This window comes from Balaenoptera acutorostrata, chromosome 15, assembly GCF_949987535.1.
Source record: "Balaenoptera acutorostrata chromosome 15, mBalAcu1.1, whole genome shotgun sequence".
Classification (NCBI taxonomy): Eukaryota; Metazoa; Chordata; class Mammalia; order Artiodactyla; family Balaenopteridae; genus Balaenoptera; species Balaenoptera acutorostrata.
This window is the reverse complement of record NC_080078.1, coordinates 9,387,231-9,410,692: the sequence shown is the minus strand read 5'-3', so window position 1 is coordinate 9,410,692 and position 23,462 is coordinate 9,387,231. Positions and strand designations below refer to the sequence as shown.

General features: G+C 48.0%; 1 protein-coding gene across 2 annotated transcripts; it reads right to left on the bottom strand.

Moving 5' to 3' along the window:
• Window positions 1-10,590: 10,590 nt before the first annotated feature.
• On the bottom strand, window positions 10,591-18,472 carry FKBP6 (FKBP prolyl isomerase family member 6 (inactive)). 2 transcript variants are annotated; one of them, XM_057529899.1, is made up of 8 exons: window positions 18,416-18,472; window positions 18,204-18,321; window positions 17,769-17,858; window positions 16,770-16,972; window positions 15,398-15,517; window positions 12,102-12,296; window positions 11,867-11,976; window positions 10,591-10,681 (listed from the first exon to the last, which is right to left on the bottom strand). In XM_057529899.1, the coding sequence occupies exons 1-8, from the start codon at window positions 18,470-18,472 to the stop codon at window positions 10,591-10,593; spliced, it is 984 nt and encodes a 327-aa protein (XP_057385882.1). The 2 variants fall into 2 exon arrangements, with proteins under 2 accessions (XP_057385882.1, XP_057385883.1); XM_057529900.1 differs by lacking the exon at window positions 17,769-17,858.
• Window positions 18,473-23,462: the final 4,990 nt, after the last annotated feature.

Below are 23,462 nucleotides of genomic sequence, written 5' to 3'. Positions count from 1 at the left end.
GGTGGCGCAGTGGTTAAGAATCTGCCTGCCAATGCAGGGGACACGGGTTCGATCCCCGGTCCTGGAAGATCCCACATGCTGCGGAGCAACTAAGCCCGTGTGCCACAACTGCTGAAGCCCACTCACTCTAGGGCCTGCGTGCTGCAACTACTGAGCCTGCGTGCTGCAACAACTGAAGCCCACACGCCAAGAGCCCATGCTTCACAATAAGAGAAGCCGCAGCAATGAGAAGCCCGCTCACCACAATGAAGAGTAGCCCCCGCTCGCCGCAACTAGAGAAAGCCCGTGCACAGCAACGAAGACCCGATGCAGCCAAAAAAAAAAGCACAGTATTGCTATCCCTGCCACGAAGATTCAATATTATAAACCATAATAAGAGGTCAAAGGGTAAAAAAAGCTTATCTTTGTGACAGGAAGGCATTTGATAACAATCTTTCCTGATAGAAGCCTTTAGTATAAAAACATTTCCTTAACATGGTAAAGAGAAGACTATATCTCAACAGAAAGTCCGCATCATGCTGAGCAGTGTAGCAGCAACAGGTCACCCACTATGGTCACAAAAGATGCGGTGCTGAGCCGTCACCACCATCTAACACTGTTCTGGAAGCACTCAGCCCACATGGTGAGATGGGCTCTGAATAAAATAAGAGAAGGTGAGAAGGAGAAGACAAAGTTACCATTACTTATATACGATGATCATATGCCTAGAGTATCCAGGGAAGTAACTGACATTTTAATAACTATCAAAAAACTGAAAAATTCAGAAAGGTGTTTGGTTACAGAGAAACAGGCAATTTATAGAAAGGACATGTGACTGTACACATGTGAAAAGATGCCTGATCAGGGACATGCCAATTCTGATAACAAGATCCCATTTTGGATGCACCAAACTGGCAAAGATTAAGACATCTAACAATACAAATGATGGCAAAGCTATGGAATGGAATCTCAGACACTACCAAAGGGCATGTAAAGTGGTATAAACACTTGAGAGGTCAATTTAGTGATTCCTAGTTCAGCTGAAGATATACATGCTACCACCCAGTGACACGACATTTAAATAAATCCCACAGAAAACTCAGGTGTGGGGATAACTATGTCATCTCCTGTCTATCTACCTATCCATCCATCTATCTATCAATCACTGTTAAGAATATGATGATTCCTTCCCAGGATGGAATGCTACTGGGTCTTTTTATTTTTAATGAGGTAGTTCTTTGTGTGCTAACCTAGAAAACATCCAAATTGCATTATGGTACAAGATGTATAATTCTATTTGTGGGGAAGATTACATTGACACCCACAATCTCGAATATTCATAAAAACCCTTAGGGAGGGACACATATGAAACATCAGTGGTTACCTCTAGGGAGTAGGTTTGGGGACTGGGAGGTTTTATTCTCCGCTTTTTGGGTTAAAACTATAAGCAGGTAGCATTTTTATAATTTAAATTAAAATATGACAAAAAGTTATGGGGTGGGGGGTGGTAGAGGAAACAGAACAGCAGAATATGCTGATAACTCAGACTGTCATGCTATCCTTTCTAAACCTGCGTAGGTTTGAAAATGTCCATAATAAAAAGTTTAATACTCATCAATGAAAAAGAAAACTCAGTCTAGTCTGTGCCTCATGAAATGACTGTAGAAATAAACCCTGTATTCAATATTCACTCAGCACAAACATGTGCCCGGGAATGCAGATGGGCAGGGAGAGCCTCCAAGATCAGACACTGGGATTTTATGAGGTTCAGTCAGCTGAATTTTCAAATTGAAACCGATAAAAAGAAACACTTTAGCATAAATGAAAATGCATCAAAACAGAGAAGTTCAAATTTCATTTTGAAAATCCAATACTCATTGCACACTGAGGTGCAAAAGGCAGAGAGAAAAGCCATCATGTACCCAGGGCTCAAGGAAAGGTCAGCCAGGAGACCCTCAAAAACAAAAGAAGTCAGATTCAGGCAGAGAACACAGACAAAGGTCCAGCAGGGCAGACTCCAGCTGAATATATTAATACTAAACAAGCTGCTTCTGAAGAGAGTAAACCCCAGGCCTGGGGAAAAGGCACAGTCACTGTGAAATAGAAACTCAAGCAATGATATGATAGGTGTCCACAACAGTTGCACAAAATAATGGGCAGTAATCAAAGAAGAGTGTGAAAATGTAACAGAGAAGATGGAGAAGTGATGTAATCCTGGAACCAGGAGCCGGAGGCTGCAGAGCCTGGGATGTTTATGTTTGAAACCCGAGGACAAAGAGCCAAGGATCAGGGCAGGGTAAGCGGAGTTCCCACGGTGCCGTGCACCAGCCCTGCACGAGTACTGCCCATCCGCAGCGCTGGCCTAGAGCCCTTCCCTCCAGTCCTGCAACAGTGAGCCAGAGTGAGCAAGCAGACATGAACAGCATCTGTGAGAAACCTCTAGAACAGTCGGTCTTCACCTTTTATGGGTCATATAGCCCTTTGAAAAAACTGGTGAGAGGACTTCCCTGGTGGCGCAATGGTTAAGAATCCGCCTGCCAACGTAAGGGACACGGGTTCAATCCCTGGTTCGGGAAGATCCCACATGCTGCAGAGCAACTAAGCCCGTGCGCCACAACTGCTGAGCCTGCGCCCTGGAGCCCACGAGCCACAACTACAGAAGCCCGCGTGCCGAGAGCCCGTGCTCCGCAACAAGAGAAGCCACCGCAGTGAGAAGCCCGTGCACCGCAACGAAGAGTAGCCCCTGCTCGCCGCAGCTAGAGGAAGCCCATGCACAGCAACAAAGACCCAACACAGCCAAAAAAAAAAAGCAAACAAAACAAACAAAAAAACTGGTGAGAGCTATGGATCCCGCTTCAAATCCCAAAAAATGCACATATGCTGCACGTTAAGGTGAAGATTCCTAGACCCTCCCTGTAGCCATTTAACTAGTTCTCTTTCTCAAAACGCATTACTTAATCGGAATAACCTAGTCTGGGTATCTCAAACATCCAGCTGAGGGAAAAGAATTTTACAAGGAGCCCGAGCCCACTCACACACTGTGTGATGTGATGTGCTGGCCACCTCACCAGCTGGCTGTGTCCTCTGGCCTGTCTGGTTCTCCACCCTGCCCCTCCTGCTCCCGCCACCGTGCCTGGCAAGCGTTCAAAGCCAGCCCTCGCTGCTGCGCCCACCTTCATCTGCCTGTCCCCGCCTTGGCCCTGGCCTCTGGAGGCCTGCTCCGCACCGACTCTTCCTGCTGCAGTCCCCTCAGCCTCCCTGGTGCGCTCCCCACCCCCAGCCGGCTACGCCTCTCTGCTTCTCACCGCTGGCGTGAGGCCGGCGTCACTGTGTGTCCCCTCCCTGCTGGGAACACACATCAAGCTCTCTGAGTGGTCCCCTGAAGCCCACACTTTTTAGCTTTAAACTGAACCAGAGAGCACCCCCAGGCCTCTGCCCTGACTTGCGGGTGGCCTAGGACTCACAGCACGCTTCCTCTGATGACAACTGTCAGCGTTCACAGCCATCAGGTGCCACAGTGCCATGGTGCAGACAACAGAAGACAAGATCCAAGAGGGGTCAAAAGTGCCACCCAACTGCCACCCTTGTTTCAAAACAAGGTTTACATTATTCAACATGTTTCTAATTACCATCCACCTGCTCTCTTCTCTGGTTTAGACTCCCAGCTAAACCTCCCACTCGTCCTCCTGGCTCCCAGCCTCTCTTCTCAGTTCCATGTTGGTGCTGCCAGGGTCCATCCTTGGCCCACGGTCTTCCTCTCTCTACACCGCCTCCTGGGTGACTTCGTCACATGCCTGGATTTTAGTGCCCTGCATATACTCGTGGCTGCCACGTGCTCTCCAGCCAGACCTCCTCTCTGACCCCTACACTCACAGTCAACTTCCTGCCGGCTACCTGGACGTCCTACAGGTACCTCAAGTTCCTCAAGCCCACAAAAAAAATACCTGCCCCAAGCCTCCTTCAGTTGCTAATGCCTCCAGGGACCCAGCTATTGAAGCTGGAAATCTGGAGATCATTCTTGATTCTTTCCCTCATCCCAACACCAAACCATGTGATTCTGCCACCTAAAAGAGTCTCTCCTTCTGCACCCTGCTCCCCACGTCTGCATTCAGGCCCTCATCTGCTGGCTGAGAGGTTGGCTGTGACTGTCTCCTGGCTCTAGTCCTTTCCCCTTATACCATTATTCCCCCAGCCACTAGTGGGATGACCACAAGAGAGGAAATGTTCCAAGGAAGGCTGTTATGATTGTCTTATTTGGGACAGAAGGGACTAAGTGGAGAACATTTAGGGTGTATGGCTCTGAGTTATCTTTAAAGAGATCTGTAGTTCCCAGTATGTGGTGATACATAAGAGGGTATGATAGATAGAATAAAGGCCACCCCCCAAAGGTGTCTACCTCTTAATTCACAGAACCTGTGACTATCTCACCATATGTGGCAAAAGGGAGTTTGTGATTAAATTAAAGATCTTGAGATGGGAGAGTATCCTGGATTATTTGGGTGGGCCCGATGCATTCAGAAGGATTCTGAGGGAGACAGGAAGGTCAGAGTCAGAGAAGAAAACATGACTACAGAAGCAGAGGGGAGGGAGGGAGGGACTGAGAGAGAGAGAGATGCTGACCAGGGCAGGAGGGTATGGTAGTTTGCAGATGCTATGCTACCGGCTTTGAAGATGGAGGAAGAGACCACTAGCCAAGGGATGCAAGCAGCCTCTCCAGGCCATTGTTACAGCTGCAGTAGGAAACTAGCACAGAGGAATTTTCTTACACTCATGGCTATCACATGCAGTTCACCAAGAATCATCATCATCATCACCAAGCCCTGTGATGTGTCGGCATGCCAAAAAGAATTAAAGAGCCAAGGCCTGCATCTGTCTCTCACAGCCTTTTCTGTTCAGTCTGTGACAATGACCACGGTGTGGATGAAGCAGACCACATCCCTGCGGACATACCCTTGTCCTCTGTGCTACAGATGATTTGTGCTCATTCCCTTTGTCTAACAGATTTGAAAACCCTTCTCTGGGTTCTTGAGACTCGGAGGCTCATCCCCATTCATCTCGGCTTCATCCTGGGTCTGGGGCCGCTCTGGCAGGGCCCTCAAAGGGCAGTCAGGAGAACCAAACTAAGACCCCTCATCCTCTCCCTGAAGTGTCTCAAGGCACTAAGAGGCTTACTACGTGTTTATTCCTTATTGCTCAGGCTCACTTCTTTCACTATTTGCCTGTATCCTTATTTACCTAAATCAGGGTCTGGCTTACATAGGCCTGGAGACAAGGCTTATTCATAATGAGGTGATTATGACTCCAAGAAATTAAAAACAACTGAGCCAACATCTGACAGGAGAAAGAGGTACAGAGTGACCTTAAAGATCTAATCGCTTCATCCTACAGGTGACAAGACTGAAGCCCAGAGGGGTTAAATGACTTGGCTGATGTCACAGAAAGCAAGCTAAGACTGAGAATCCAAATTTCCCATTTTTCAGCCCCATAAGGAAAGGTAACAGCACTTCAGTAATCACTGATTTGAAGATTAGAGAAAGGAACCTAGTTATCGCCTGACATTTAATTAACTAGCCCTCATTGATACCTCACCTACTAAGAGCACAGAAGTAAATCTCAGTAGGCAGCAGGTTTGGGGCCTGTTACGGCTGCCAAGAGAGGCTGCAGAGAGAGGTGAACGGGCCAAAGAAGCTCTACCAGCGGAAACGTTTCCCAGGAAGGGGTAAAATGAAGAGGTGCCAACCTGAGTGGAGTTATTTATAGTCACACAACAAAGGGATGACTTCAATGACACCCCTGAGCTGGGAGAAAAGGCATTTCACAGATTTCCTAAAGATCAAGAGACTGTGTCTAACAGTTTGCCTGGGAAACAGCACGGCCCTCATCTGAGAACAAGAGGATGCCTGCCTGGCCCCGTTACTCTTGAGAAAACACATCTCCATTTGGAGGAGGAAAAAAAGTGGAGATGCAGGGAAAGTCAGTCAGAATTAATATATAAAATCATAAAACTACACTTAAGCAAGTTATTATTTGTTCAGGATTCAGACGAGCCTAACTGGAGGCATGAAATATCTTTATAGACTCAACAGTAGATTTGAGAGTTTCTCCTTAATCCCTTTGGGAAGAATGGGATCAAACAGCTTCTCCGTCTGGATCTGGTCGCATACTGTGAGGGATGGTGCTCTGCTCCTAGGGTTTCCGGGCACCTGGCCGGTACGGGCCGGACACAGGAAGGCTATTTTGGAACGAGGGAACCCCTGACCCCAGAGGACCCCTCGAGCCTCGGCGCCGAGCTCTGTGGGGCTTGCTGCTCCAGGGCTCACTCTGGCCAACATTCTGAACCAGGACTAAACGAATCCCAGAATCTCAACTACAGGAGTGGACTCTCCACAGCTCGGCCTTTATTTCTACCTGAGCCTCCTGGGAGCTGCTTTGACTTCCCAGAAAATACTTTTTATGAAGTCTGTTAGGATACTCTTTCCCTGAGGCTGGCCAAGCAACACGGCTCAATCCTCTTAATTCTATAGCCCAAAGGCTTCAGCTTCTCTTAAGAATGGAAAAGCAGAGAAGAGGGAGGAAATTCCTAAACACCTAAGAAAGGAATAAAATATCCCTGAGCAACCAGTGATAACGCTCCAGCTGAAGAAAGAAGCTGAATATATTCAAAGCCTCAGATATCACCTGGGGTTTACATTTCAAATCAAATGAAAATGATCACAGTTGTTTACACACATGCAAACAGGGAAAGGGTCTAATTCTCTGAGCTTTATTCCTTCCCCAATCTGTAAAACGGAGATAATTTCTCCCTCAAAAAAATGCTGGGGGCTTCCCTCGTGGCGCAGTGGTTGAGAATCTGCCTGCCAATGCAGGGGACACGGGTTCGAGCCCTGGTCTGGGAAGATCCCACATGCCACGGAGTGACTGGGCCCGTGAGCCACAACTACTGAGCCTGCGCGTCTGGAGCCTGTGCTCCGCAACAAAGAGAGGCTGCGATAGTGAGAGGCCCGGGCACCGCGATGAAGAGTGGCCCCCGCTCGCCGCAACTAGAGAAAGCCCTCGCACAGAAACGAAGACCCAACACAGCTAAAAATAAATTTATAAAAAAAATAAATAAATAAAAATAAAGAGCATTTAAAAAAAAAATGCTGGGAAGATTAAATGGGCTTATGGACATTATGGAGCACTGTGGACATGGAATGACGCTCAGACTCCAGGCAGAACTGTTAGGAAACCCGTTACCCCTGAGCTCTCCTGCTCACTCATCACAGACCTCTGCTACTCCCACAGGTCAAGTGTAAGCATAATGTGAATTCCAGAGGCCACACAGAAAACAGCGATACATGTAAATGTATAAGTACTCAGAACAACTAGAAGAAAATATGTGAACTTACCTAACAGACATTTAGTGAACATCCTTCACATGAAAAAGGGTTCTTACAAAACAATGAAGAAAAGACCCAAGAGTGAGCAAAGGATATCAATAGGAAATTTGCCTAAAGAATATATGGGGCCAATAAATATGCAAGAAGATGCTCAACCTCACTAGAAATTGAGGATATACAGATTAAAATAATACAGAACTTGTACCCCCTATTTCGGGGGGAAAATCCACCCGAGGAAAATCTGGGAAGCTAGTATAGTAGTTGGTGCCCAATGCAAAGCCCCTCCCTGTGGTATTTAAGGATCTTAAAGCATTTCAGTCAGCTCCCATCTGTTCAGCCTTAAGAAGGATGAGTCGAAAAGCCCTGCCCAGGTGACAGAGCTCCTGGTCAACTTTCCTTACTGTTTCATTCTTATATGTGAATAAGCAACCAAGAAACACCAACCATTTGTGGAAAGTCTATAACACGGAAAAGAGAAAAGTCAAAGCAAATGAACAGAAAAATAAGCAGTTCAGAGAATAAAAGAAAATGTGCAAGAGTGGTCCTTATCTTTTAGAGATACACAGGGAAATCCTTTTGGATGAAATGATATGATAACTGGGACTCCACACCCTCCAAACCAGGTCAGAGCGCTGCTTCGAGATTTTTCAAACTGGAGCTACAGCTGGTTCAGGAAGAGGAGGGAGGTGTGGGTAAGGAATACCCCTCTCCAATAGAAAGGCTGTGTAAATGGACGCCTGGGCATTCCTTAGGGCAGGAGAGAATGAAGCGAAGATGAGACTGATTCCCTGAGGCCCACAGTCTCTACCTGCCCGACTACTGACTGTTCACCATCTCCTTGGATTCTGTGAGCTACCCCAGGATCCCGTCAGTAAACCTCTTTTTTAGTGGACACTAGTTAAAAATGGGTTTCTGTTACTGGCAATAACATGAGTCCTGACAGCCAATACAAGAGTCAGCCTGGAAGGTATGGTTTCAAAGAGGCTGGGCTAGCATTTCAGCTATTTCATATTTGATCCAACTAACATTTACTGAGCGTCAATCACATGCTAGGCATGGTTCCAGATGCTGCAAAATACAAAGGTGAAAAGGACATGGTCTATTGATCTCAAAAAACTGCGTCTATAACCAGAGGCTTAGAGAATATAATTGAGGGAACTCTCGATCCACCAGAAGTATCTAACATCTTTGAAGACAAGATGGAGACGGGTCAGTAGCATCTAACATTTTGGAAGACAAGTACACATTTTAAATGATCCTAGTTAGTTAAAACTAGTTGGCAACATAATCTAAAAACCTAGACATTTTAAGTGACTAACTAGGCACAAGTACAACAGAAAAAAAGGGGAGCAGCAAGACCAACGACGCAAAAGCCAAAACGTGTTACAACCTCAACGGCAGTGGGAGTCTGATGATCGTGGCCATTGCTGGTGATAAGACAAACTCGAGACTTAGGGATACCGCCGAAACCATCTAAGAATCAGCGGCTCCAAAACGTCTGCCAGATGCAGAAAGCTGGGAGGTGAGGACAACAGAAAGGACACTTGTTTCCCTGCTGGGTTTCCAAAGTCTGTTTCTAGGACAGACCTGGGAAGAATCAGATCTTCATTAAGTGGCAGAACCTGCCAGCTCCCAGCTCAAAATGTCTGGCAAAAAGCCACTGGGCGTCCATTTCTGGCAGACACTGACAGTCACCAAATGAGAAAAGTCCTCTGGCTCACGTCTCAGCTCAGGAGACCTGCTAATATGCCAATGTCCCCGCAAGACCTGAAGGCCAAGGTCACAGGGTCACGGTCAGTGGTGACGGCGACGTTACGTCTGATACCGACTGGCTGTTTCTGACGGGGCAGAGACAAGAGTGTACAGATCACTTGCAAAAGCCCTGAGATGAATGGGCCTTTTCACTGCCTTCTTCTCTCAAGCCTCTTTTGTAGGGAGATGGAGGAGGCAACAAAGGAGAGATTTATCACCATGAGCCCGTCCAGCAGCTGTTTTCTTGTCCCTTGTTTAACTTCTCTCAAGAGAGCAGAGCTATCTACCCAACTAAGCAGGTGTTTAAGGCAGGTGATTTTGTTTCCATTAGTTTTCTGAAGTAACAGTAAACCAGACAAGAGGGTTATGTCATGTAGTCCTGGGGAAACCGCACCGAGCAGCTAAACCCTGGGTGCAGCAGGACCGGGCGTGCCCACCCCCTGCTGCTCTGAAAACCTTCTGTCTCTAGTTCTCGGAATACTTGGAACTTAGCAGTTACCAACCATTCCCACCCTCGACATGTGGATCATCTTTAACAATGTGTTAGATGGAAGGTGAGGTTGGAGGCTTTCAGGTTTTGGGGAGAAACCAGATTAAGAAAAGCATTATCTTCAACACCCAGATAAACCATTGCATTAATAACTATACTCACAGCTTCACGTTCCACGCTACTGTGAGGGAGGTGAACATATACCATGAAACATTTCTGTTTTCAGTTTTAGGCTTAAGGCTTCCCAAACCTATGAATCTAACCTCCAGCCCTGGATGGACCTCCCTCACTTCTGTGATCTTCTCTGAGAAGGCCCACAGCACGTGCCTTCCCCCTGCACCACAGCGGCCCATCAGTTCCAGGAAGGAGGGTTTCTCTCCTCACTGTAGGCAGCACTAGTCACTGGGGGCCGAGGAGAAGAGCCCACATCCTCACACAGACAGCCCCCGGCTTACGATGATCTGACTCATGACTTTTCCACCTTATGATGGTGCAAAAGCGATACACGTTCAGCAGAAATGGTACTTGAAATTCTGGATTTTGATCTTTTCCCGGCCTAGCAGCATGCTGTCCCAGTGGCTCTCATGATGCCGGGCAGCAAGCCAGAGCTCCTGATCGGCCCCGCAATCACGAGGGTAAACAACCGACACGCTGACAGCCGTTCTGAACCCAGACAACCATTCTGGTCCAACTTTCAGTACAGTGTTCAATAAACTGCACGAGACAGTCAACACTCTATTATATAATAAAACCAGGCTTTCTGTGGGCTGATTTGGCCCAACTGTAGGCTAACATCAGCGTTCTGAGCACGGTTAAGACCAGTGACGCTAAGTTAGGGTGTTCCGGGAGGTTAGATGTATTAAATGCATTTTTGACTTATGATATTTTCACCTTACGATGGGTTTATTGGGACATAACCCCACCGTTACAGGGAAGACCTGTACTAGACAAAATCCTGAAGCTTTTCATGCATCAGCCCGTTCCTTACCTTTAGTTTTCTCCTACTGTAGAGCCATGTTCACCAGGAGCAAACATTCGGTGACACATTTCTTTCTCTTTACCCATGTAATCCCTGTAATAGCTGTCAGGAGAAATACACAGTAGTTAGAGAAGGGCTGTCTCTGTGGGAGGTGACACCTGGTGGCTGGAATTCTCCACTCAGGTCCAGAAACACCGAAACTTCAGCAGGCCTTAAACCGAATCAGGAGTGGGTGGAAGCAATGCTGGGGGTGGGGGTGGGGGATGGGGGAGGCTCCCGAGGGCTGTTCAGGAAGCCCTTGGACAAAAAGCGCACCGTCTGCAAAGATGGCAGCTTCGAAGGCCGGGAGCTGCTGTCAGTGAGGCTGCCGGCAGGGTCCTGCCGAGCAACACCTCACACTCAGAGACCTCAGACTTATCTTGAGATTTTCCTGCTAAAGAATGGTCAGACTCCAAAATTTCTACACCTAACTTGACAGGATATTTATAAATACCAGAAAGGAAATTGCTAGAAAGTGTTAAAGGCCTGAAATGCAAACAATGGGATCCAAATAAGAGGTACACACACCTCAGACCTTTTTTAATGGCAAGAAAGCTTTAACTAGCAATCTGGATTAAACATTTTAAAATGTTAACAGGAGTAGAAAAATCTCACCAATACAGAGGAACAAAAGAACACCAAACAAACAAACAAACAAACAAAAAAACCCAGTGGTTATAATATGAAGTGATGGAATTATGGGTGATTAACTATGTTGAAAATTTCAAAGTTTTCTACAATGAACATGTAGCTTCTACAATCAGAAAAAGTTAGATTACTTCAAGGTTGGTATCAATATCACCTGGGTAACAAGAGCGTCACCCTAGGGTATGACTAGCCTCGAAAGAGCCATTTCACATCAAACCAGGATCTGCAGTCAGTTGAGAACAGCAGTCCTCAGTTGGTGGCGAGCAGGGAAGAATATTCGAAGAACACTGTCCTTTCTGAAAGTCACACTGGCCACCTCTTTAGGGTGCTTACTTCTGGGGGAGGACAGGGAGGCGGGCAATGGTCCAGGCATGTGTGGTTTGGAGATCCGTCCTACAGCCGCCCCCCACCCCCTCCACCATGGCCTGGGAGCTGTGGGTCAGAGCGCCGAGCACTTCACAAAGCCAGCTCTAGGGGGCGCTGCCTCCCAGCACAAGCCTGGCAACATCAAACAGGCCTTCACCCGAGCGGGCAGGCCAGAGTGGCAGCCGCACCACACGTTCCTTCCTCTGTTTGCACTCCTGCAAACACAGCTCTCACCTGGCCAGTTTCTTCAGCTCGTTATTGATGTCATGATTGAAGGGCTGTTCCTTCTGGGCTCGGACTAGAAAATCCCGGGCCTTCTGATACTCAGTCATGAGGAGACAGGCCTGTCAAAAGGAAAAAAGTTTAAAAGCACACTTTAGGAAAGACAGCACTTCTGCAGTGCCCAAGCTGAACACCACTGCTGCCTTTCTTCAGGCATCCATTCCCAAGTCCCTGCCCTCCAACTCACCTGTCCGCATCGGAAGAGGGCCTTGGCGTTCTTCTGGTCAATGCTCAGAGCCTGCTCTCCATAGCGCAGGGCCACGGCAGGTCGCTCCAGCTTCAGGTACGTGAAGGATAGGTTAAGGAGGACAAGCAGCTTGGCGGTCTCCACCAGGTGCTGCTCTTCAAGGGGTACTGATCGCCGGTGGAGAAGCAACAAGGCCTGTGGAGAAGGAAGACAGGAGGTCAAGAGAAGGTGGTCTTACATACAGCAAACCCTAAGAACACACACACACACACAATTAGTGCTAAAAAATGAGTTTAGCAGAGTTGCAGGACACAAGATCAATATATGAGAGTCAGTTGTATTTCTTTACTCTTGCAATGAATAATCCAAAAACGAAATTAAGAAAACAACTCCATTTATAACAGCATCAAAAAGAATAAAATAAGTGGCAATAAATTTAAAGTGTAACACTTGTAGATTGAAAACTATAAAACATTGTTGAAAGAAATTAAAGAAGATCTAAATAAATGGAAAGACATCTCATGTTCACAGATCAGAAGATTTAATACTGTTAAAATGGCAAGAGTGCCCAAATTGTTCTACATTTTCAATGCAACCACTACCAAAATTTGCAAAAATGGACAAGCAGATCTGAAAATTCATATGGAAATTCAAGAGATCCTGAATAACCAAAAAATGTTAAAAAAAAAGAAAAAGTTGTAAGACTCATACTCTCTAATTTCAAAACTTATTAATTACCAAGCCAGTGTGATACCCGTAAGGACAGACACATAGATCAGTGGAACAGAACCAACAATGCAGATTGAGAATCCAGAAACAAGCCTATACACATCTAGAGTCAGCTGATTTTCAACAGGGTGCCACACCATTCAATGGAGAAGGAGGAGTCTTTTCAACAAATGGTGCTATGATAAATGGATGTCAACATGCAAAAGAATGAAGTTGGATTCCTACCTCAGACAGCATACAACAATTTACTCAAAATGGACCACAGACTTAAACCTAAGAGCTCAACTGTAAGACTCTTAGAAGAAAACACTGGTGTAAATCTTTGTGGTCTTAGATTAATAATGACACTGAAAGCACAAATATCTGAAGAATAAATAAACTAGACTTCATCAAAATTAAAAGCTCTTGTGCTTCAAAAGCCACTGTCACGAAAGTGAATGAAGAAAATGACTGACGGCTGACTGGTGTTTAAGACAAATTACTATAGGGACTTCCCTGGTGGTGCAGTGGTTAAGAGTGTGCCTGCCAATGCAGGGGACACTGGTTCGAGCCCTGGTCTGGGAAGATCCCACACGCCACGGAGCAACTAAGCCCGTGTGCCACAACTACTGAGCCGGTGCTCTAGAGCCCGTGAGCCACAACTACTGAGCCTGCATGCCACAACTACTGAAGCCCATGAGCCTAGAGCCCGTGCTCCACAACAAGAGAAGCCACCGCAATGAGAAGCCTGCACATCACAAGGAAGAGTAGCCCTCGCTCACCGCAACTAGAGAAAGCCCGTGCACAGCAACAAAGACCCAACGCAGCCAAAAATAAATAAATAAAATAAATAAATTTTAAAAAATAGTGTATATATGTCAATCCCCATCTCCCAATTCATTATAAAAAAGAGATATATGCACCTTACATTCATTGCAGCATTATTTACAGTAGCCAAGATATGGAAGCAACTTAAGTGCCCAAAAATAGATGAATGGATAAAGAAAATGTGGTATATATACACAATGGAACATTATTCAGCCATAAAATAGAACGAAATCTTGCCATCTGTGACAACACGGATGGACCTAGAAGGTATTATGCTAAGTGAAATAAGTCAGAGAAAGATAATGTCTATTGGTATTTCCCTCCTCTTCTAACAGAGCCTCCATTTCATTCAAAGCAGCAATGTACTAATTAAACCACACTTCCCAGCTTCTTGTACATATACAGCTAAGGGCAAATGGACATTTACCATGGGTCTGGCCAATGAGATATAAAGGGAAGCTGGGGTAGGAGGAATTCTGGAAAGCTCTTAATATAAATAAACACACCAGACTCTTCTCCCCTCCCTTCTTCCTGCCCAGATGACCACATGATGCTGCAGGTTGAACTACCATCTTGGGGGAAAATAAAAACAACAAAAACATGCTTAAGGGCAGCTGAGCAGAGAGACCTCTGGAACCTGAATCCCTGATGGCTTTGTGGAACTGCTATGCCAGGCTTCGACTGCCTCCTTTCTTTCTTTAAATTTTATTTATTTATTTATTTTTGGCTGCTTTGGGTCTTCATTGCTGCACGTGGGCTTTCTCTAGTTGCAGGGAGCGGGGGCTACTCTTCGTTGCGGTGCGCAGGCTTCTCATTGCAGTGGCTTCTCTTGTTGCGGAGCACGGGCTCTATGGTGTGTGGGATTCAGTAGTTGCGGCACACGGGCTCAGTAGCTGTCGCCCAAGGGCTCTAGAGCACAGGCTCAGTAGTTGTGGCGCACGGGCTTTGTTGCTCCGCAGCATGTGGGATCTTCCCGGACCAGGGCTTGAACCCGGGTCCCCTGCATTGGCAGGTGGATTCTTAACCACTGTGCCACCAGGGAAGCCCCGACTGCCTCCCTTCTTATGTGAGAAATATTATGTCTCTAGTTTATTTGAAAAACTGTTTTTCAGGATTCTGTGGTTTACAGCTGAATGCAAATCCTGAATGTTTAGTGTCACTATGCAAATGAGACAAAAATCAGAACGCCCCTAAACTCTAAACTCTATCCTGTTTGCCTCTAGAACTTAGGGTGCAGAGTTTGACACACAGAAAGTGTTCATAATATTTGCTGAATGCATTGCAAGGCCAACGGTGAATTCCTGTCAGCAAAACCTCTACAGGAAGCCAAATCACAATCAGAAGCTTGGTGAGAATGGAGTCAGAATTAGATGAATCTCTACTGTCAGAGAGACATGAAATGAAGATGGCAAATGGGGTGGAGAAGTCAGTAGGCAGAGAACCCTAAACTAGAAAGAGAAATTTAAAAAACTTTTTTACTGAAAAACACACACAGTTAAGTACAAAAGTAAGCATCCAGCTCAGTGAATCTTCACAGTCTGAACACACCCATGCAATCACATCCAGATCCAAAACCAAACATTACCAGCTCCCCCAAACCCTGTGTCCCCTCTCCTAGTCTTTAGCCCTCTGGCATGCGGATTTTTAAGCAAGATTTTTCTTAACGGCTGTACGTGAGGAGTAGGGACAGAGACAAAAGTCTGTACCTTTTAAAGAAGGAAGTTTCCAGGGTCTAAACTTGTACCTTAAAGCAGCCTTACCTGTTTATATCTCACTTTGGCATCATAGAAACGATTTTGGCGGAAAAGGTAGTTGCCAAACTCCCGTTCAGTAGCTGCCACTTTTAGGACCTTCTGAAGTGGAAACTGATCCTGTTGCTCCTGAGGATCAAAGACAAGGACACCAGCAAGGAAACTGAACGCCCCAGTGCCACAATGCCAGCGTCATTACAGCTGTCAGCGCTGCTCCTTTAGATTAGGAACCTCTGCTCACTGCCACGTGTGTGCCGAGCACTGGGCTAGGTGGCTCTGCAGAAGTCACCTCTGTGAATCCCAACAGAAGCCACGGCAGGTCGGTGCCACTACTGCTCCTGTTTTACAGACTAGAGCCAAAATGAAGTCTACTAGTTTAGTCCTACCCAGAGATGCTCCCTAAAGAAGCAGTTTCTCATCGAATTAGAAACTGATGGAACTTGCCAAGCACAAAAGTCAGGTATCAGGACAACCACTCATCCAGCAAGCATTTAACAGGTCTTGGTCTGCCCAGGGCCCTGCTGGTCTTTCTGGCCATGAGGCTCTACCCTTGGTACACATCACAATCACCTGTAGAGCCTCTTTTTAAACAGATGTCCTGGCCCCACCCCCAAAGATTCTAAATCAGTACACAAGAGTCGGGACCCAGGTTATCTGCAAGAACCTCTGCTTCGTGGAAAGATGAGAAAAAGGTAGTATCTCTCACTTGAGGTGGTGACAGTTTAGCAGGGGAGATGTCATATACAGATGTGATCCTGGGGTGGACATCTAAGGCCACATGTACAGCTAGGGTGAGACACCATAACAAGGAGCGCATGTGACCGCTGACAATCAGAAGCCTCGTCTCTACGGGATGAGTTAAGTGAAAGGCTACAAAGGAAAGGCAATTTTTCAGTTATGAAGACAGAGGCCATCTGTCCCAGTTTGCCTGGGATTGTCCCAGTTTACACCCAGTGTCCTGGTATCCCATCTGGTTAATAGTACCTTTCACTCTCAAGGATCCTGGGTTGGACAATAAATTATATGATCGCCTTAGTTATGAGCTATCAGTGCTTGACTTGCTGGGAACCAAACAGCGTTGAGAAACAAATGTTCCTTGTCTTTCAGGGAGAACTAGGCAAACGGTGACTGAAAGGTCAGTTCAGCCTGGTGGTCCGTAACAAACCCTTGGCCTAGCACATGTACCCACACATAAGAGCCAGCAGAACTAAGACAGACACATATTAACAAGTGGTGGGACACTCCCCCGCTCCCCACCGCCACACAGGAGCCTCGGGCGGAATCTGGGGCCGAGGATCAACAGCAGGGCAGGATAATTACCAAAAACACAATCCCATCCCAACTCTCTGTCAAGTGCTGACATCTGTGCTCCAGAACTTACGGCTGAGAGGGCACAAAACTTGTCTGACTCAGCAGAATCCAGGAAGTCAAGCAGCTCGATCTCGAACAAGACGGTAGTGTTTGGGGGGATCAGGGGAGGACAGCCCAGCATTCCGTAAGCATAGGTCGGTTTGAACAGAAACCTGGCCAGCTCTCCTCTCCGCATGCTCAGAAGGCCCAGCTCCATGCCCCAAAGTGTGATATCTGGAAGAAGGGATGAAAAATACACGGTGGAAGCTTGCCCAGTATCCTGTCCCAGTGCTATCCATTTCCTCCCCCTTCACGTCCACATCTCTCCATATGGTACCCCAAGCCTTCTGCACTGTGGTCCCAACTCACTTCTCAGCCTTGTTTCCCACCCCCTCCCACCCCCACCCCACCCCAGACTCTAACTCCTCCAGGCTCTGCAGCATTCTGGCCTCTACATCTCTGTTCATGCAGTCCCTTCTTCCTGCAATGTGTCCTCCTCCCCCAAGGCCCAGCTTCTACCCTGAGTGAACCCTTATTCAAACTTCAGGGCTCATTTCAAATGCCCCCTCTACCATGAAGTCTTCCCAGCTGGAATTAATTGTGCCTTCATTAAGCACTCCCATAAAACACTGCTTATGCCTCCCAGGAGCTCCATGAGGTTAGTTGTCTGGAGTGTGTCAATCTCCACCAAACTGGCCCCAGACTTTCTAATCATCTGAGTACATCCTCTCTGTTCACCCTGCATTGTAAAAGAGTCATTCAATAGATGTCTACTTAGTAAACTAACAAAGAAAAATGCGGCACCCCATGTTTAAGTCAGGATGCAAAGGTTACCTTCCTTGCCAGGCAGGCCAACTCCCAAATACCTAGGTCTCAGGGGGGAATGTGGGAGACAACGTTTAGCAAAACCCAGCCTCAGAAAAACCAACTTGAAGACTCAGTTCTCTGGACAGCTTTCCAGTCCTAGGGCGCTGCCCTGCATCAGTTCTCCAAGCTGCGGCGTCTTTTCCAGCTCCTTTTCTGAACTTACCCTCTCCAAGTTTCATGAGCCGAGGGGTTTTCCTAAAGCAATTGGAATCAAAAGGCTTGTCCATGTGCTCCAGATACCCAGAATATTTCACTAGGACAGAAGAAAGAGACAGTGGGAGGCAAACGGACCAAAGGCACCCACGCCTCCACATCTCACCTCTTTGTCACACAAAAGCAATGTGAGTACCAGATGCCCTTAAACTGCCCCACCCCCTGAGCGATAGGAGAAACCTTTGCTCAACGTCTGGATGCCGGCCCTTTGGCTCTGAGGTTGAAGAGCTGGGCTGGGGGGCCGCCCAGAGCCCCTGGTTCACAGTGGTCTCACACAAAGGGGTAATGAGTTCCCTCGCTTATCCCTTAAAACCCGAGGAACCGCCAGCACTAGGGCATCGCCAGCCTCCCAAGGGCAGACGGCACCCAGGGCCGCACGACATACCGAGCACCGAAGCGTCCGGTGTCACCAGCTCTCCAGAACCCTCTCGGATGACATCCTTCAGCACGCCCCGGTCCCCGGAAAGGTCCAGCATCCTTTGACTTAACCGCTGGTACGGAGACTTGTGGGGAATGAAACACAAGATCTCAGAGTCCTCAGCTGACACCCGACTCCGGTGGCCCCGGCTCCTGACTCCCCAGCGCCCGGGCCCTCACCTGGCTGGGGGCGTCGTCCCTTTGCAGGACTCCCGGGTTCCGGGCGCTGCCCCCCATCTCCGCGCGGCCTGCCTCTCAATCCCGCTGCCCTCCCCCAGCGGAGACTCGGCCTCCCCTTTATACCCTGCCGTCCGCACCCAACGGCGGCAATCCGTTCAGGCACCGCGAGGAGGCGCTCATCGCTCCACTCCAACCGCCGCCAACTGCCTGCGGGCCCACGCCGGGGCTGGGGGCTGGACCACGCGCCAGCGGACGCCCGGCAGGGTACGTGACCGGGCACGTGGTGGGGACGCAAGGAGCTTGATCCCGCGCGAGTTGAGAGCTCGCAGGGCATGATGGGAAACGTAGTGAGGCCCCATGGAGCATGACGGGACACGTGGAGCGTAACTGGGCATGTGACGGGGGAGTGCAGAGCAAGATCAGGCATCCGGTGAGGACGCGAAGAGCATGACGGGGGCCCGTGACAGGGGCGTGTGGTGGCACGTGGCGAAGGCGCAAGGAATGGGACACGCAGGTGGTAAGGATCAGCAGTGGGGCCCATGATGGCCAAGCTGTGGGCACGTGGCCGGCAGAACACGCTGGTGGGGACAAGGCCCCAGAGACGGCGGGCTGCTGGAAGGGTCAGGCCTCACAGCCGTGGGTTATTTCCACCCTCCGTCCTTCTCCATCCCGTTCAGGGGAAACGTAGACGCAGACAGGACTTTAAAGTCAAACTGCCCAGTTCCTGAGAAAACAAGGTGATGGCCCTCACCTTCCCAGCACCGGAGCTGCAAAATCTGCTGCACCTGCGCTCTTGTGGCGCAAAGGAAGAATAGCCCTGGATTTCATCCCCTCCAGCCTGTTCCCTGTGTCCTCCCACTCTTGCCAAATGGAGGACTGGACGCCTTTGGGTATCCTCTCTCTCCTGCACCTGCCTTGCCTTGACTACGGATCATTTCCTTTCGCTTATATGTGTCCCCAGATACCCCGCCTTAAAACAAACACGCCTCCCTTTGTCCCAAATGTTCCCGCTGCTACGGGTGGTCTCATTCCTACTCTCCGTGGGAAAAACTTCTCAAAAGGGTTGCTGCAAAGGCTTTCTCAGCTATTCTGTCTCCACCTCCTTACCCTCCATTTTCTTTTCAACTCACTTCAATACCACTTTCCCCTGTTCCACGCCACCATTCTTCTGTTGTTTTTGCCAAATCCATCAGACGCCTCTTTGTCCGCAGGTTACTGGACTCTTGTCAGCATTTGATGAAGCTGACCTGACTGACCTTTAAATGCTTTTTTTCTCTTGGCTTCTGTATTTAGTTTTCTTTCCCTCTTGCAATAGAGGACCACAAAACTAGCTGTTTAAAGCAACACCTATTTATTATCTCACGGTTCTGTGCATTAGAAGTCTGACACCAGTCTCACTGGGCTAAGATCAAGGCATCAGCCTCACTGGAGGCTCTGTGGAAGAATCCACTTCAAAGCCCATTCAGTTTGTCGGCAGATGCAGCTCTCGGCCTGAGGTCCCCACGTCCTTGCTGTCAACCAACAGTGATCCTTAGCTCTTAGAGGCTACTCTGTGGTCCTTGCACGTGGGCCCCTACATCTCAGAGTCAGCAACAGCATGCCAATTCCTTCTCAGGCTTGGAGGGAATATTATCTGATTGATATTTTTATAGGCATTCCTCATTTTTATAGGCTTTCCTCCTCTTCTGCAGCATCTCTCTCTGAGTCCAGACAGGGAAAGTCCTCTACTGTTAAAAGGTCATGTGATTAGATTGGACCCACCCAGATAATTCAGCTCCATGACTGTAATTACATCTTCAAAGTCCCTTTTGCTGTGTAAGGTAGCGTATTCACAGATTCCAGGAATTAGGGCATGGGTGTCTTTGGGGAACCATTCTGCCTGCCACACCTTCCTGGTCACCACATCCTCCTGATTTTCCTCCTACGTGTCTGGCTGTCCCTTCTCAGTCATCCTCCCCTTCCTGACCTCTAAACATTAGCAACCTCAGGGCCCTGTCTGTGGACCTCTCCCCTTCTCTATTCCCAATCCCTGAGAGAGCCCAACCATTCCCAGGTTTAAGTATGTGATATACCAGGCCAGCCTAGAGCCTCCCCTGGGAACCAGAGCTCTAGGTGCCTGTGTCCAATTGACTTTTTCAGTGGTTCTCAAAGGGTAGTCCCCAGACTAGCAGCGTCAGTGTTGCCTGGGAACTTATAAAAATTGGGAGAAAATTGTTGGACCCATCCCTGTACTCCTGAATCAGAAAGTCTGGGGCCTGGGCCCAGAAGTTTCTCTTTTTTTTTTTTTTTTTTTAAGAATTTATTTATTTATTTATTTACTTATTGGCTGTGTTGGGTCTTTGTTGCTGTGCGCGGGCTTTCTCTAGTCGCATTGAGCGGGGGCTACTCTTCGTTGCGGTGCACAGGCTTCTCATTGCAGTGACTTCTGTTGTTGCGGAGCACACGCTCTAGGCGCGCGGGCTTCAGTAGTTGTGGCACACGGGCTCTAGAGCGCAGGCTCAGTAGTTGTGGCACACGGGCTTAGTTGCTCCGCAGCATGTGGGATCTTCCCGGACCAGGGCTCGAACCCGTGTCCCCTGCATTGGTAGGCGGATTCTTAACCACTGCACCACCAGGGAAGCCCAGAAGTTTCTCTTTTAACAAGCCCCCATGTGATTCTTGTGTCTGCTGAAGTCTGCAGACCCCTGGGCTACTCAGTTGCTCCACCTGGTTGTCCTCAGTCAGGCATCTGACTCTGGATTCTCCCGTCTGCGTTTTTCACCTTGATTTTCTTGGCATCACTATCCACCCACCCAGGTGCTCTAGCCACTACGATCTATTATCTACACAGCGGCTGGAGGGATCTTTTAAACATATAAATCAGATCATATTCCCTTGCTTTAAAACCCACCAATAGCTCCCACTGCCCTTGAAATTAAATCCAAACCTTTGCCCTGGTCTACAGGGCCCTCCCTGCCGACCCCTCTGACCTCATCTTCTGATGTTCCCTCTGGCTTAACTGTGATCCAGCCACCCAGGCCCCCTCTCTGGTGGATCTCACAAATACGGTTGACCCTTGAACAACAGGGGTTTGAATTGCGAGGGTCCACTTATACGCAGACATTTTTCAATAGTACATATTACAGTACTACACCGTCCGTGGTTGGTGGAATCCATGGGTGGAGAGGGCCGACTCTAAGGTATATGAGCATTAACCCCACACTGCTCAAGGGTCAATTGTACTGAACTCTTTCCAGCCTCAGGCCTGTGCACTTGCTTACCCATTGCCTGGACTGCCCTCTTTTCAGGTGGCTGGCCTCTTGGTATCCTTCAGTTCTCAGCTCAACCATCCCTCCTGAAAGATTGTCCTGCCCCCTTCTAGAATGCACCTCACAATCCTGCCACTCCATCTCCCTCTTTCTTACCACACCGTTTACTTCCTGCATAGCATTTAACGCTATTATACTATCTAGTTTATTTATGGCCTCACCCTACTCCTACCCCCATATATTATAAAATCCAAAAGGACAGAAGCCTTGTCTGTCTTGTTCTCTAATGGATCCCTAATACCCAGCCTAGTGCTTGACTCATAGCAGGTTCTCAATAAATACTTGTCCAATTCAATAAAATTGGCTTCCTACCTGCCTATACCAGACCTTGGTCTAGCTTGTCACTGGGGTAGAGACCTCACCCCGCTGAGACATGGGTGCTTAGGCCTGCAGGGGTCGTGGCCTGTTGATCCAAAGCTCCTTGTTTCTTAACACTTCTGGAGACCCTCACCCACCCCTGTCTTTTCCATTCAGTGAGTTCCCACCACACAGCCATGATACAAATAGTAGAGTACGACCGTAATATTTATTAACTATATAACAAAAGGACATTGAACTTCTAAACCTTGGAAATAACCTTGATAAAAATGTTTGTAATTCAACAATATTGAGTAAGAGAAGTTGGACACAAAAGAATACATGCTATGTAATTCTGTTTATTTGAAATTCAAAGCCAGGCCACATTAATCTATGATGATGTAAGTCAGGATAGTGTTAGGAGTTCTGAATGGGGGATGCATGAGGAAGCCTCTGGGTGCTGAAAATGTTCTGTATCTTGATCTTTTTAAAAAATGTTTATTAGTTTATAGTAAAGGATACAGATGAACGGCCATATGTACAGGTATATAGGGTGAAGTCTGGAAGGGTCCAGAGTGCAGGGACTTCTGTCCCTGTGGAACTGGGGTGCACCACCCTCCCAGCACATGGATGTGTTCACCAACCCAGAAGCTCCTCTGTATCTTGACCTTGTGAGTGAGTATACACATATAAGTTGTACCACAACTGTGTAGTTAAGATTTGTGCACTTTATAGAAGTTATACATCAGTTTAAAAATCTAGGTAACTAAAAATACCCTCATTATTCTAGAGGGAGAGAGAGGGAGAGACTGAGATTCAGAAAGAATTGTGTCAAAGCACGAGTCCACTCCCGTTTGGGGTCTGTGAGGTATGAATAGGTACCCAGTCGCTCTGTCTCTGCCCCTCCCCCATGCCTGGCCAAGGCGAGCACCTGAGTATTGCCGTTTTCAGAGCCGGCCGAGCAGAGGCTGCCTCCCCGGTCCCCTGATACGGCCTAGTCCCACCTGATTCTGAGTGACCTTGAGGACACCGGGGTGTTTCTGGGAAAGGGGAGGAGGAAAGGAGCAGAGACTAGGTAGAACTGGTGTCCAGCTACAATCCCCACGTCTCTGCACCTGCTGTCCCATCCTGGGGAGAAGAGAAGGCAGAGCAGATCAAGTCGATGATGCTGGTGTGAGGCCCCGGTGGGGGGCTCGGTGGATCCCGAGAAGCCAGGTAGGCCAGTGTGGGGTTCCCCTGGCCCACTGCCGACTTCTGGTGAGACGCCAATCAGTTTTTACAGAGGAGCAGGGTGGGAGCTCAGGAGACCACTCTCCAGTGTCCCAGACTCTCTGGAACAGTGTTGTCCTAAGACAGAACTCTGCTTTAGAAAGGCCTGGGGGTGTCAATTGTAAGTGCAGATTTCTGGGGTTCATTTGAGATGTGTGAAGGGGTGACTCAGG